We start from the raw sequence: 12809 nt of genomic DNA on the forward strand, positions 1-12809 counted from the left end.
GAGTTTTAGTTCAGTTTGGCCTTGACATACAACAAAATTCTAATTTAAACAAAATAAATGAACGAAAATGCTATCAAATATAATTCATTTCATCATTATAGTACATATAAAAACTAGAATTATTTATACAGCAACAATAGTTTATGCTGTAGTTATAACCTTTATCATTGTTGCCTTCAAGAATTTTGCATACGTCTAACAACCGGATGACTTTGACAGGCTCATTCGTTTATGCGTTCAAACTAATCAGATAGCATTGTGTCATTTTTTAACTAGAATAAAATGAGAAAGAAAATATTGCCTGAATATAAAATGAATTTACAATTTGCGACAGGCAATTCATTAAATATCTTGATGACGTATGTACAAAAAAACATTGAATAGACTATAGTAAGTGTTTCTTTTAATATACAGATCTTTTATTTTCATTTAAATATCAAAATACTATTTAGCTTTAAATAAAGTTTGTATAATTTTTTAATGATATCATTTCCTGTACTTGACTTATACTGTTCTATATATGATATATGATATATCGATGTCATAAATAAATTAATAATAATAGTTGTCATCATATATTTTTCTTTTGCAAGTATTATCTAAATAATATAGTTTATACTGCACACAATGAATGATAATAGAATGAGTTATTTCGTTGTTTTCTCGGAAACTAGCATTAAAATGACCAATCTCCTACGACTATTATCCGTATTTCTATGTAATTATTTATGGGGAATACACTCCTAAGTCGCATCTAATCCTCTAAATCCACCCTTTTATCTATTAAAAGGACCTGCCCGCCCACCCTTATGTCGCGTCGAGAGGTCCACGGGGTGTTCTAATGAAGTGACAATTTGCTTCGCTTCACATCCGCACACTATGGAAGCATATGTATCAGGACAATGATTGGGCGAGAGCTCATTGTCTCCACGTAGTGGTTAACACTCAATTTCACATATTGTACATCGGCGAGGGCGCAAAAGTCGACATGTGTGTATCTCAGAAGAGGGGACAGGATGTTTGACCAGTTTTATCTGTAATTATCGGCTAATTTTCGGTTTATTTCCTTGTCAGTTGATAGATAATCATCTTTATGAGACATAATATAGGTTAGACTTTATATAAGGATAATAATAAATAAAAATGTGTTTTTTTCTAGATTTTGGGGATTTTTTTTTGTAAATTCAAGCTGGGTAAGTGTTGATTTTAAAAATTGTGTATTAATATAGCGCTACTGGAATGAAATCCATATATTTTTTTTAGTTAGCCCTCACCATCAAAAGATACGTGTATAAATTTGACAGCTGTCGGATCATTAGCTTGTGAATGAAGCAACTTTTGTTATTGTGAAAAAAAATTACAAAAAGGAATTTTGCATGTTGATAAAATATTGATTTTTGAAGGGAAAATACAGTTGAAGCAAAAACTTGACTTGATACCGAGTTTCCGGATACTGCCAAAGGAAAACCAATGATCAACGTGACACTGAACGTGTACATCATAACATTTTTGATTTACCCAATCATATTTGGGTATGAGAAAACTTTGTGCAAAGTGGGTGCCGCGCGAGCTCACTTTTGACCAAAAGCAACGACGAGTTGATGATTCGGAGCAGTGTTTTGAAGAAGATCAAGCGTAATAAACCCGAGTTTTTGCGTCGATATGTAACAATGCATGAAACATGGCTCTATCATTTCACTCTGAAGTCCAATTGACAGTCATCCGAGTGGACTGCACACGATGAACCCACTCCAAGTTCCAAAAGGAAGGACCATCAACAGCGACTATTACGTAGCCTTATTGGACTGTTAGAAGGACGAAATTGCCGGGAAACGGCCGCATTTGAAGAAAAATAAAGTGCTGCTTGACCAAGACAATGCATCGTGTCAAAAATCCATGAACTGGGCTTCGAATTGTTTCCTTATTCACTGTATTCTCCAGATCTGGCTCCTAGCGACTATTTCCAATCCTCAGATGTGAAAAGAATGCTCGGTGGGATACAAAAACGAGCAGAAAATTCTGGTGCGCTATACTGTTGCTGAGTCTCCAGAAACATTAATTCGGAGACGTGGTTCCAAGTTATACATTTCTGCACGCAGTTTAAGGAGAATTTTGAAAATTGACTTGAAAATGTTCCCGTACAAAATCCAATTAGCCCAAAAAATTGCTACCGAGAGATTCTGATCAACGAGTTGAGTACGGTAATGCGATCCTAAGGCCGCCTGGTGAAATTGACGATTTTTGGTCATAATTGATAATGAGAAATGAAGCCCATTTTCTTCTCATTAGCCACCTCAATAAACAGAACAGTCGGTTTTGGGGAACACAGAATCCTCAAATAATACATGAAACATCATTGCATCTACTGAAAACAACTGTATTATGTGGTATTCATGCTGAAAACATCAATGGTCCCTATTTTTTGAAAATGACCAAGGTATTGCAATTACTATTACTGCTGAATGGTACCAAGACATGATTCGAAATTTTCTTGAAATGGAAATGATGAAGAGCAAAGACTAGATGATGCGTGGTTTCAGCAAGTTGGCGCCATAGCACACAAAGCTCATTCAACAATTCAATTATTGAAGGACGTTTTTCCACGAAGACTAATTTCGCGAAGTGGCGATTTATCATGACCAGCCAGATCTCTGGATTTAACAGCACCAGACTTTTTCTTATGGGGTTTTTTAAAATCAAAATTTAATGTGAATAAGCCCCAATTGATTCAACATCTTAAAGACAACTCCGTCATCTAATTGAAGAAATTTAGCCTCTTTTTTGCAGGATGTCATGAAAAATGCCTTAAAAGGGCTGAAAGTTGCATAGTGAATCGCGGTCACCATTTAGCTGATATACTTTATCAGTCATAACGAAAGAAAAATGTAAAGACCAAATAAACAAATCTTTTCTTTGAGCAAAGTTATAGATAATGAAAATGGTAGCGGGACTTTTGCCACGTTGTACATCTTCTTTTCTTCAAAATATTAATGGATGTTGCAAAGCATCGTAAGAACTATGACTGTCTTGTATACGTATATTTCAACGTTTAATTGGGTCGCTAGCTAGTAATTGCAACTTCATTAAAAGTTGGTACATTGTATATTCCATTGTATTCTTACGTGCTTCCCATATGGTACTTTCGTTTAATGATAATAACGTAGATGTCATTCTTTAATCTATTGGAAATGATGTTGAACAACTGGACCAATTTTTTATGATTTTGCAAACGTTGCCACAATTTCTCCTCTTGTCCATCTCTCTCTTTCCCTTGTATCTTCTCGATGTGGTTTAATAGCTTGTGTTAATTTGTTGCCCTTCATCGCCCACACATAAAAGTAAGAACTAAGTTGAATGTTGATTCAAAATTACGACCTTTATTCTGAACGATTTAGAACGAAGCATGAACTGAATTTACAAATTTTAGGTTAAAACAGTTTCAATATTGGGATTACATTGTGATGTGGCTCCATCCAGCAGTGCTTCCAATAATTAAGTGAAACTTTTCTTGATGCACAGCAAAGACTTTTGTATTTAAATGCATGACAATATTTATATTTTTTCCATATTGTCGATAAAGACTTGTGCATGTGAGGAATAATCTATTCGGGGTCATATTCAAAGGTCACGTACCTCTCGTTGTCTCAATTATTAGCTTGAAGACGCTTATTTTGTTCAATCACATGAAGAAAATATGGTTAATTGATTTCAATGGCTTGGTGCACATAAGTTACTATTAACAACAGTAATGCAATTTCTTATATTAAAACAACACATAAATTGTAAGTTGGATTTTGATTAGATTACCTGATACTTGTAAAATGTGAATAATGTTAAAGATTATAATTAATTTCATTCTATATATAATAGGTATTTTTATTCGAAAATTGATTTTGTGAAATGTTAAGTATCTTTACCTGTATGATCGGTTATAGTTCTTGTTGCTGCCGGAGGTGTATGAGCAGGCGTGTGACTGCCGTGGTGGTCGTGAGAGTGTGGTAAACCACCGTAAAGTGCGCTGAAATCTTCAGCCGAACTGCCGCTGGTGTTACATTTTCGCGCCGATTTGTCTGCTGAGGAAGACAAGTGCTGATGATGTTCATCAAGCAAACCTTGTACACCTGTAAAACGCATAAAATACGTCTCGTTAAGATCAGATTGTCACAGTTTTCACTACTATTTGTGTAGTAATAGTTTTAAAGCTTTGGCTATGCATGTGAAATATTCTATCAGAATATTGTTTCGTTTGAGTCAGATAAATTATATTAAATAATTAATTTTGATAGAATTGTTATTAATATTGTTACAGTAATGTTGTAACAGGTCAATTGAAAAAATCCCGAGCTACCATAGTAAAACACATTTTTTTGGCAAAATTAGTTTTTTTTATTCAATATAATTCTCTTGAAGGGTGATACACTGATTATAGTGACCCTCCAACTTTTCGATACCATTTTTGTAGTACAATTTGACCTTTGCTTTAAACTAGGCCTCAGTCTCGGCGATCACCTCTTCATTCGACGAAAATTTCTTCCCAGCGAGCATTCTTTTGTCACATATCGACGCAAAAACTCGGGTTTATTACGCTTGATCATCTTAGACTCAGCTTGACTGCTGCGAATAATCAACTCGTCGTTGTTTTTGGTCAAAAGCGGCACCCACTTCCACTGCACAGAGCTTATTCATACCCAAATATTCGTGAATGACATAATGTACACGTTCAGTTGATGTCTTTGAGTGTCTGCTATTTCATTCAATTTCAATTTACGGTCAATCAAAATCATTTTGCGGATTTTTTAACTGTTTTCGTCGATAACAACTTCTTTCGTATGTCCACTGCGTTCACCGTTTTCGGTGCTCATTTCACCACGTCGAAACTTAGCATATCAATCCTTGATGGTTGTTTTTTATGGGGTAATGTCCGGATATTCGGCATCAAGCCAAGTTTTTGCTTCAACTATATTTATCAACACGCGAAATTCCTTTTTATCTATTTTTCTCTCTTTTACAAACTAATGATCCGACAGCTGTTTTTAAGGGTTAGAGCTAAGTAAAAATCATATGAATTTATTCTTTATTCTAGTAGCGCCATCTATGTGTCAGGATTTTTCAATTTACCTGTTAGAATATACACATATATACACATAATTTTTATTTAAAAGTGTAATAAGACGGAACCATAGTTGTGCACCTGATAATTGATATAGATAAATGTCAAAAATAGTTATCGGGTATTATATCACGACAATATGATGAATGGTTAAAACTGTCACGTAATTACAAATATATTATAATGATCATTGACGCGCAAAGCATTTTGTGGGCCTATATTGAGCCAAAGGTATGATTACGTTAAATTTTAAAATCCGTTAATTGTTTGTCCTCATAAGCCCTTTAACTTTTTACATGATTTTAAAAAAGATAATAATATGATGATGTTTAAAATTTACCAGAGATCAAATAATATATATTTAGATCGTCAATTTTTTAAATATACATATTTGATGGAAAAAGACGGACGTATCTCATGGAAATTGCACTTTTCTAACTTTACTTTTAGCAAATTTGTTAATAAGGTTTTCATTTTCTAGCTACTTTAAAAAGTCAGACTCTATAGAAATCATAACAATATTTTCTGATCGCTTCGGCTAATTTTAGATCATAAGTAATCCATAATTAATTTTAATTTAGAGAATGTTCTCTCAGCTGTAGCAATGTTTGGGAATGACTGAGTTCCCTTATAATAATTATCATAATGTAATTGAGCTTTATTGCTACGGACGATCTTTGTTGGTTAAAGCTTCATCAAGGCTTCTAAAGAAATTTGTCTGTGGCGAGAATACTTTCCGAAATTCTCAAAATACCACAAAAATTTTCAAATCTCATAATAAGTAGATAATAGCTCGAATCTTTTATTAATAGGTGATGAGTATTGTAATTCTGGATTTTTAATTGGCTAATATTATAGTACATTCGAAGGGATATTTCTTGTTACTTTTTGTGGTCTTAAAATTTCTCAAATTTTGATTTTTTCATTAATTGTTTGCAGAAAATTGGTAACAATATCAGCTTTGCGTATTATGTACCACAATATATATATGAACATAATATTTAAATTTTTAGACACAATTAAAATGAAATTAGATCCAAACAAAGTTTTCATCAAGAGCGTAGTAAACTTCGTTCTTCGTTCCACTGGAATCTAATTGTTTTAATACTTATTGCATGAATAAAATTTACAGAATATTTAAACGTTGCAATAATCAAAAAGACTGAACATAAACAACCACTTTAATTATTGATCATTGTTGAGTCCAACATTAAATATCTGTATTCAAATGTGTCCAAATAGCCTTTTATATATGCCGCACAACCTCAATAGTTTTTGAATATGTCTTTGTGGCATCGTCATACATTTCTGAGGTATTAGAAATGTATTTATGTTTATGTTTTCACATAATGGGTACCGCTATTGCTTTTAATTAATATTTAACCCTTTTTTTTTGTAAAACAGTAATCCTTTAACAGGCCTTCAAAATAATCTTTGGTCACATTAAGGCACAATCGAATTTATGGTTGTCAGTTCATAACTATGGAGAGGCGGTGTATTTTACGAGATATATCATCCCAATAAGGAACATATTTATTTCTACAGTATTTTGAAATGTACTTTAATAATGGGAATATTTCCACTTTAAGGGAGCATTTATTTGCCTCGATTTTCTACAATATTTTCCCGTCTTCCATGCAATATAGTAATGCTGTGTCGAAAGAACAATATTGGTTTGCCAGCAATCTAGTCATCTATCATTTTCATACTTTTTTAGAATTTCAAACCGTGTGCAAGACACATTTTGTTACGTCGGTTTGAGCAAATAGTATTAAAATATGCTAATTTAGAGGATACTCTGGGTACATCAAAACTTTTGTGTTGGTCTTAGTTACAACTATATAACTTTATGGCCATTAACATTCTGTTTTGGTACCGATGTGGATTAGATCTTGGATTAGTCCACATGTTGTGCTTGAGGTTATCGTAGTAGTGACAATGTCAAGCAATAAAACCCCGATGTTGAAACCGTTCTAAAGAGTATTTTAACTTATTCGTATGGAAACCTTTTATTTTCCTTTGAATTTTTCCATTCTCATATAAAAAGATTACGACGGAATTGGCAACAGCAAAGGACTGAAGAGAATAAAAGAAAATTTAATAGGGCAATAAAAGAGCTGAAAGAACTAATTCAAATTGAACAAAACCAAGACATTCAAGAATACCTAAAGAATTTGACATCAACTGAGGCTACAGACTATTCGTTGTGGAACGCAACAAGAAAGGTTAAGAGACCTCAGCAGCATAACCCACCTATTAAAACAAGCGAAAATAATTGGGCTAGAAGCAATAAAGAGAAGGCCGATATTTTCTCAAAACACTTAAAAAATGTTTTTAAACCCTTTCAGTTTCAGCTACACAAAGATGAGGAAAATAAAATTACTAGCTCTCTAGATTCGCCATTTCAAATGAACTTGCCGCACGAGAAATTAATGGTAAAAAAAGTCAAACAAACAATAATGAGAGAGATTAATATTAAAAAAGCTTCTGGTTATGATTTAGTTACTGGTAATTTTAAAAAAATATCAAAAAGGGTATAAAACTATTAACATTTATATTTAATGCTATGCTACGAATTAATTACTTCCCAAGTATCTGGAAAGTAGCTAAAATATTAATGATTCTTAAACCAGGAAAAATACCAGAATTTGTGACCTCCTACCGACCTATAAGTTTATTACCGATAATCTCCAAAGTTTTCGAGAAATTATACATAAAGGAGCTAAACTATATAATAGAAAAAAGAAAAATTATTCCAGAACATCAGTTTGGCTTTTGCAATAAGCATGGGACTATAGAACAACTGCATAGACTTGTGAACAAAATAAACACTGACCTAAATGCTAAAAGATATTGTTCGGCCTCTTTTCCAGACATATCTCAGGCTTTTGATAAAGTATGGCATACGGGCTTGCAGGTTAAACTAAAGAAATTTCTCCCTCATCCGGACTATCAGTTACTAAAGTCGTATCTCACTGATAGACATTTTATTTTAAATCAAGGCGATGAACATACCGAATTAAACCCCATATATTCAGGAGTTCCGTAAGGTAGTTTAGTGGGTCCAGTACTGTATCTTCTGTATACGGCCGATCTGCCCACCACAAAAGTAACTACTGTGGCAACATATGCAGACGACACAGCAATCTTAGCATCCCATGAAGATCCAGCTACAGCATCAACAAACCTACAAACCCACCTGGATCAATGATGGTTGAAGACATGGCGCATTAAAGCTAATGAAACAAAATCCACGCATATAACGTTTACCCTGCGTAGAAGAACATGTCCACCAGTGAACATAAATCATCGTCTACTACCCCAAGCAGAGCATGTTAAATATCTTGGTATGCACTTAGAGCGACGCCTAACCTGGAAGAAGCACATACTCTCTAAATGGAAACAACTTGGACTTAATTTGTATCAAATCTATTGGCTCATCGGGCGCAAATCCAAGTTAACATTAGATAACAAGGTATTGCTGTACGAGTCTATATTCAAGCCTATTTGGCCATCTGGAATACAACTATGGGGTACCGCTGGCAAATCTAATATATCCATTCAACGGTTCCAAAATAAGGTGCTGCGTGCCATTGTTGATGCTGCGTACTATATTTCAAATAAAGTGATACAACGCGATATTCCTCTAGAACATATAACGAGTGTAATTCAACGTGTTTGTGTGAAGTACTTCGAAAGAGCGTCGATGCATCCCAATGTACTCGCTAATCAGCTAAATATGCGACGTGATAGTGAAGTGCGTGGACTAAAACGTTTAATACCACCTGATCTGATTACTGGACATATATAAACTTTAGAATAAGACTAACTGATTAAGATAATATTTTATACAGAAGATTGTTTAATGAAGTGATTTTCTACATGTCATGTATATATAATATAGACATAAGAAATACTTATTGGCAATAGGGCAGATTGTGGCAATATATATATATATATATATATATATATATATATATATATATATATATATATATAAAAGGAAGTAGCTGATAGTAATCTGGAAATGGTTGATTTATCAACGGTTAAGCTGGGTGCAAAAAATTATCTATGAGTTTGAATTACATGTCTTAGCAGTTCATTGTTTTTAAACATTTTGGGTGTTCCAGACCGTACTTTTTCATTGACACCCTAATTATAACTTTTAAATGGTTGGAATCAAAACGGATATCTTGTAATATAACGAAGCCGCGTCTCTATAAGTTTCTAAAAGTGTTTGATGGGCTGATTCTTTCCCGATCAAACAATAAAATGCATGTCGAAAATTCAATTTTTCGAACATTCCAGAACGGAAAACTGTTATTTTATATTGAGAAATTTTACAACCATCGAATTTAATAGTTAGGTTTAACAGTTGTTGACACCTAATTATATTTAGTATTGTCATCAATAGATGACACTGAGCAAATTACATGGAAGTATTTAGTCATTGCAGTTAGATTTATTTGTTGAGCTTTTTTAGTCCCCCTTTCCACAAAAAACCTTTGCATTTGAAAAAAATTAAATTCTATGACTTATTAGTTAGACTTAGTAGCCATGGTTTTCTGACGAATGAAATATATTTTATGATTCCCTTCATTTCAAGTGTTTTTTATTATTTCTTTAAGGATATTTGAGAACTTTATAATTAATAAAACATACCCAGTAGATTGCCTACTCCCACCAAGTTCGGCCGAAGATCCTCCATCATGGACTTCCCCTGGGGACAGGCGTTGAAATTCAACTGCCTGGAGAAGATGGCAGGGAATATATTAAACTGTTGGTGGCCGATGTCTTCGCCGCTGGATGTCACTGAGGGGCCAGGGGAAGATCCCAGAGCCCCCAAACAAGACGACACCCCCTTGAAATCCAACTTGAGGCTTTACAGTACTGGAACGAAAGTGTCTGATCGCATCGAGTGATTGGACGGGATTGTGTTGAAATGTGGTTTTCCGATTATCCGTTGAGCTTTGGGACGTCTGGATTAAAACGTAAGTAATCTGTCCGGACACTGTTTTGTTTTAGTTCAAAGCACCAAACCGCACCGAATTTTTTTAACGATGGGTGTATACCTCGATATCACACTGTTCTCTTCAAGGGGGCGCCTTTCAGTTGTTCCTCTTAATTTCCTGATACATTATTCTTCTTGCTGCAAAATAATAAATATGGCTTTAGGATACAGGAATTGTCAGATATCTAAACGGACAAATTTAATTCTTCATTTAATAATAATTGTAAATAGATTATGGGGCAAAAGTCCCGCAACCATTTTGATTGCACGACATTTTGGTTATGCTACGTTTAGCTCAGTTTCGCTTTAACCATTATGTTGGGTAGACGTCCAAATTATGTTATGGATATATATGCGCCATAAGAACTCGCAGATATAGTAACAATAATTTATTGAACTTAATCCTTCCATTACTGCTACTTAGCGGAAATTGCGTCAAAAATGTCTTAATCCTCCAGTATCTCACAAAACCATAATTTATCGTTTACACGCGAATTTCCGATAGTACGGCACGACAGCAGACAGGCCTCGTTCTGGAAGACAACAGACGTCTTGTAACGCTGAAAACATGGCTCTGTTGTGCGATAGTGTTACAGAAACATCAATTCGTAGACGTGGTTTTCAGTTACACATTTCTGCACGCAGTTTAAGGTGAATTTTGCAAACAGATTTGAAAATGTTCTCGCAGAAAACTCAATTAGTCCAAAAATTGCTATAGAGAGATCTCGATCAACGAGTTGAGTATAGTAATGCAATCGTAAGGCTATCTGGTGTAATTTAAAATGTTTCGTCTAAATTGATACCGAGAGATGGAGCCAATTTCCTTCCCAGTAGCCACGTCAATAAACAGAGCGGTCGGTAAACCAAGGTGTTGCAGTTATTGTTACTGCTGAACATTACCAAGATATAATTCGAAATTTTCTTGTGCCTGAAGATATGACACATATGACATGTGATTTCAGCAATACTTTCATGAGCATTGCTGGAAGAGCATGAGCAATGTTTATTCAAAAATTCAATTATTGAATGACGTTTTACCACGAAAACTAATTTCGCGAGGTGACGATTTAGCATGGCCAGCCGGATCTCTGGATTTAATAGCACCAGGCATTTTCTTATGGGTTTTTTAAAGTCCCAAAGTTTTAATATAAAATAAAAGTTTATGTGAAGGAACCTCAAACGATTCAACATCTTAAAGACAATATTCGCCACGAAATTGAAGAAATTCAGCCTCAAATGTTGCAGGATATCACGAAAAATGTTTTAATAATGGCCGAAAGTTTCATAGCGAATCGCGGTGACCATTTAGTCGATATAATTTTTCAATCATAACGAAAAAAGAAACGGAAAGACCAAATACATTTTTTATGAAAACCAAACTTACTTACCTTTTCTTTGAACAAAGTTATAGGCAATCAAAATGGTAGCGGTACTTTCGTCCCATGTTGTACATTACGTTAAAATATATTTCTAAATTAAAAAAATATATTATGTATTTCTTATTGTTCTAATTTAAATGCTAAAGTGAATGAATTATTTTAAAATTGCTTTATTCATATATTTTCTAAGAATAATCATACATAACATGGTACATGATTTTACAAAATCTTAGTAAATATTTTATTCGATATAATGAAATATCAGTTCTATTCTATATCATATATGTCTATAAAGTTATTGATTTATAATAAGTATGAATAGAAAAACAATATATCCTTTCTGTCTACTCAAGATTCACTTTAATTTCTGGTTCCTTTTCAGCTCTGATGGTATCGATATGAACTAGTGATTAGTCGGAGGAACAATGTTTTTTAAATACGGCACTAAATATCATGGATTTTGAAACATATAATCAAGTATATTTGTAAACTTATTTTGTTACGTGTCTTTTTGTTTGTCTGTCTGTCTCTTCAATGGCATTTTCTCATAATTTACAATAAACTCATTAATGACTTTTTTTTTGGTTGTCTAGAGTGTGATTTGCGGATATATCTGAATTACAACTTGTTAAAGAATGTTAAAAATAGTATTCATATGTTTTATTAAATGTTCGGATGTTTGGATTAAATAAGAAACATTTAAAATATAAAAATAATAATTATAGATATTTGCACGTCAAAAATATAGCTGCAGAAACATCAGGTGCTACTTAAATCCACCAAAATTAAATCACAACCTTAGTATTTGAAATTATCCATACGTAATGCAATTTTGTACATTAGTGTTAGTGTTGATTTTCAGAAAATATGGTAATAGTTTTTGTTCTGGATTAAATAAAAACAGGCTTATGATAAAATAAAATAAACAGTGCGTAAATGTTACATGAGGTTTTGTTATATATTTGTATAATATATCATAATAAATTCTGATTAAAAGTACTGAGATTAAAGCTTTCCAGTCTTCGTTATTCGGTTGGTTTTAAATTACTTCAATCCACTCAAAATTAATTTTTGATGAATTGCCCCAACAGAAGAAATTCATAATTTATAGTGTTATGATTGACCCTTTTTTGATTATATCGGAATAATATTGGTGACTATTTTCTTTTCAATATCTCTGATAAGTTATGTTAATGTACGTCTTTTTAGATCGTTATTGTTCTAATAAACTTGTTTGTGTTTCATTTATCCTTATTTTTGAGAGCCGTATGTTATCAAAATTTATTATTATATAAAATTTTATATAAAA

At 33.2% G+C, this 12809-nt stretch overlaps 1 protein-coding gene across 1 annotated transcript in view; it reads right to left on the minus strand.

Annotated features, from left to right (window-relative positions):
• LOC143191409 (homeobox protein unc-42) overlaps positions 1 to 9938 on the minus strand; it is a 37036-nt gene extending 27098 nt beyond the window's left edge. Inside the window, exons 1-2 of the mRNA XM_076396467.1 lie at positions 9773 to 9938; positions 3918 to 4121 (exon numbers count right to left, since the gene is read on the minus strand). Of these exons, the coding sequence (XP_076252582.1) occupies positions 3918 to 4121; positions 9773 to 9821 (253 nt within the window). The 5' untranslated portion in view covers positions 9822 to 9938. The remainder of the gene's footprint in view (positions 1 to 3917; positions 4122 to 9772) is intronic.
• Between the last annotated feature and the right edge of the window lie 2871 nt (positions 9939 to 12809).

This window comes from Rhynchophorus ferrugineus, unplaced genomic scaffold, assembly GCF_030347505.1.
Source record: "Rhynchophorus ferrugineus isolate W39M unplaced genomic scaffold, kcgeb_rfMv2 rfM2, whole genome shotgun sequence".
NCBI lineage: Eukaryota > Metazoa > Arthropoda > Insecta > Coleoptera > Curculionidae > Rhynchophorus > Rhynchophorus ferrugineus.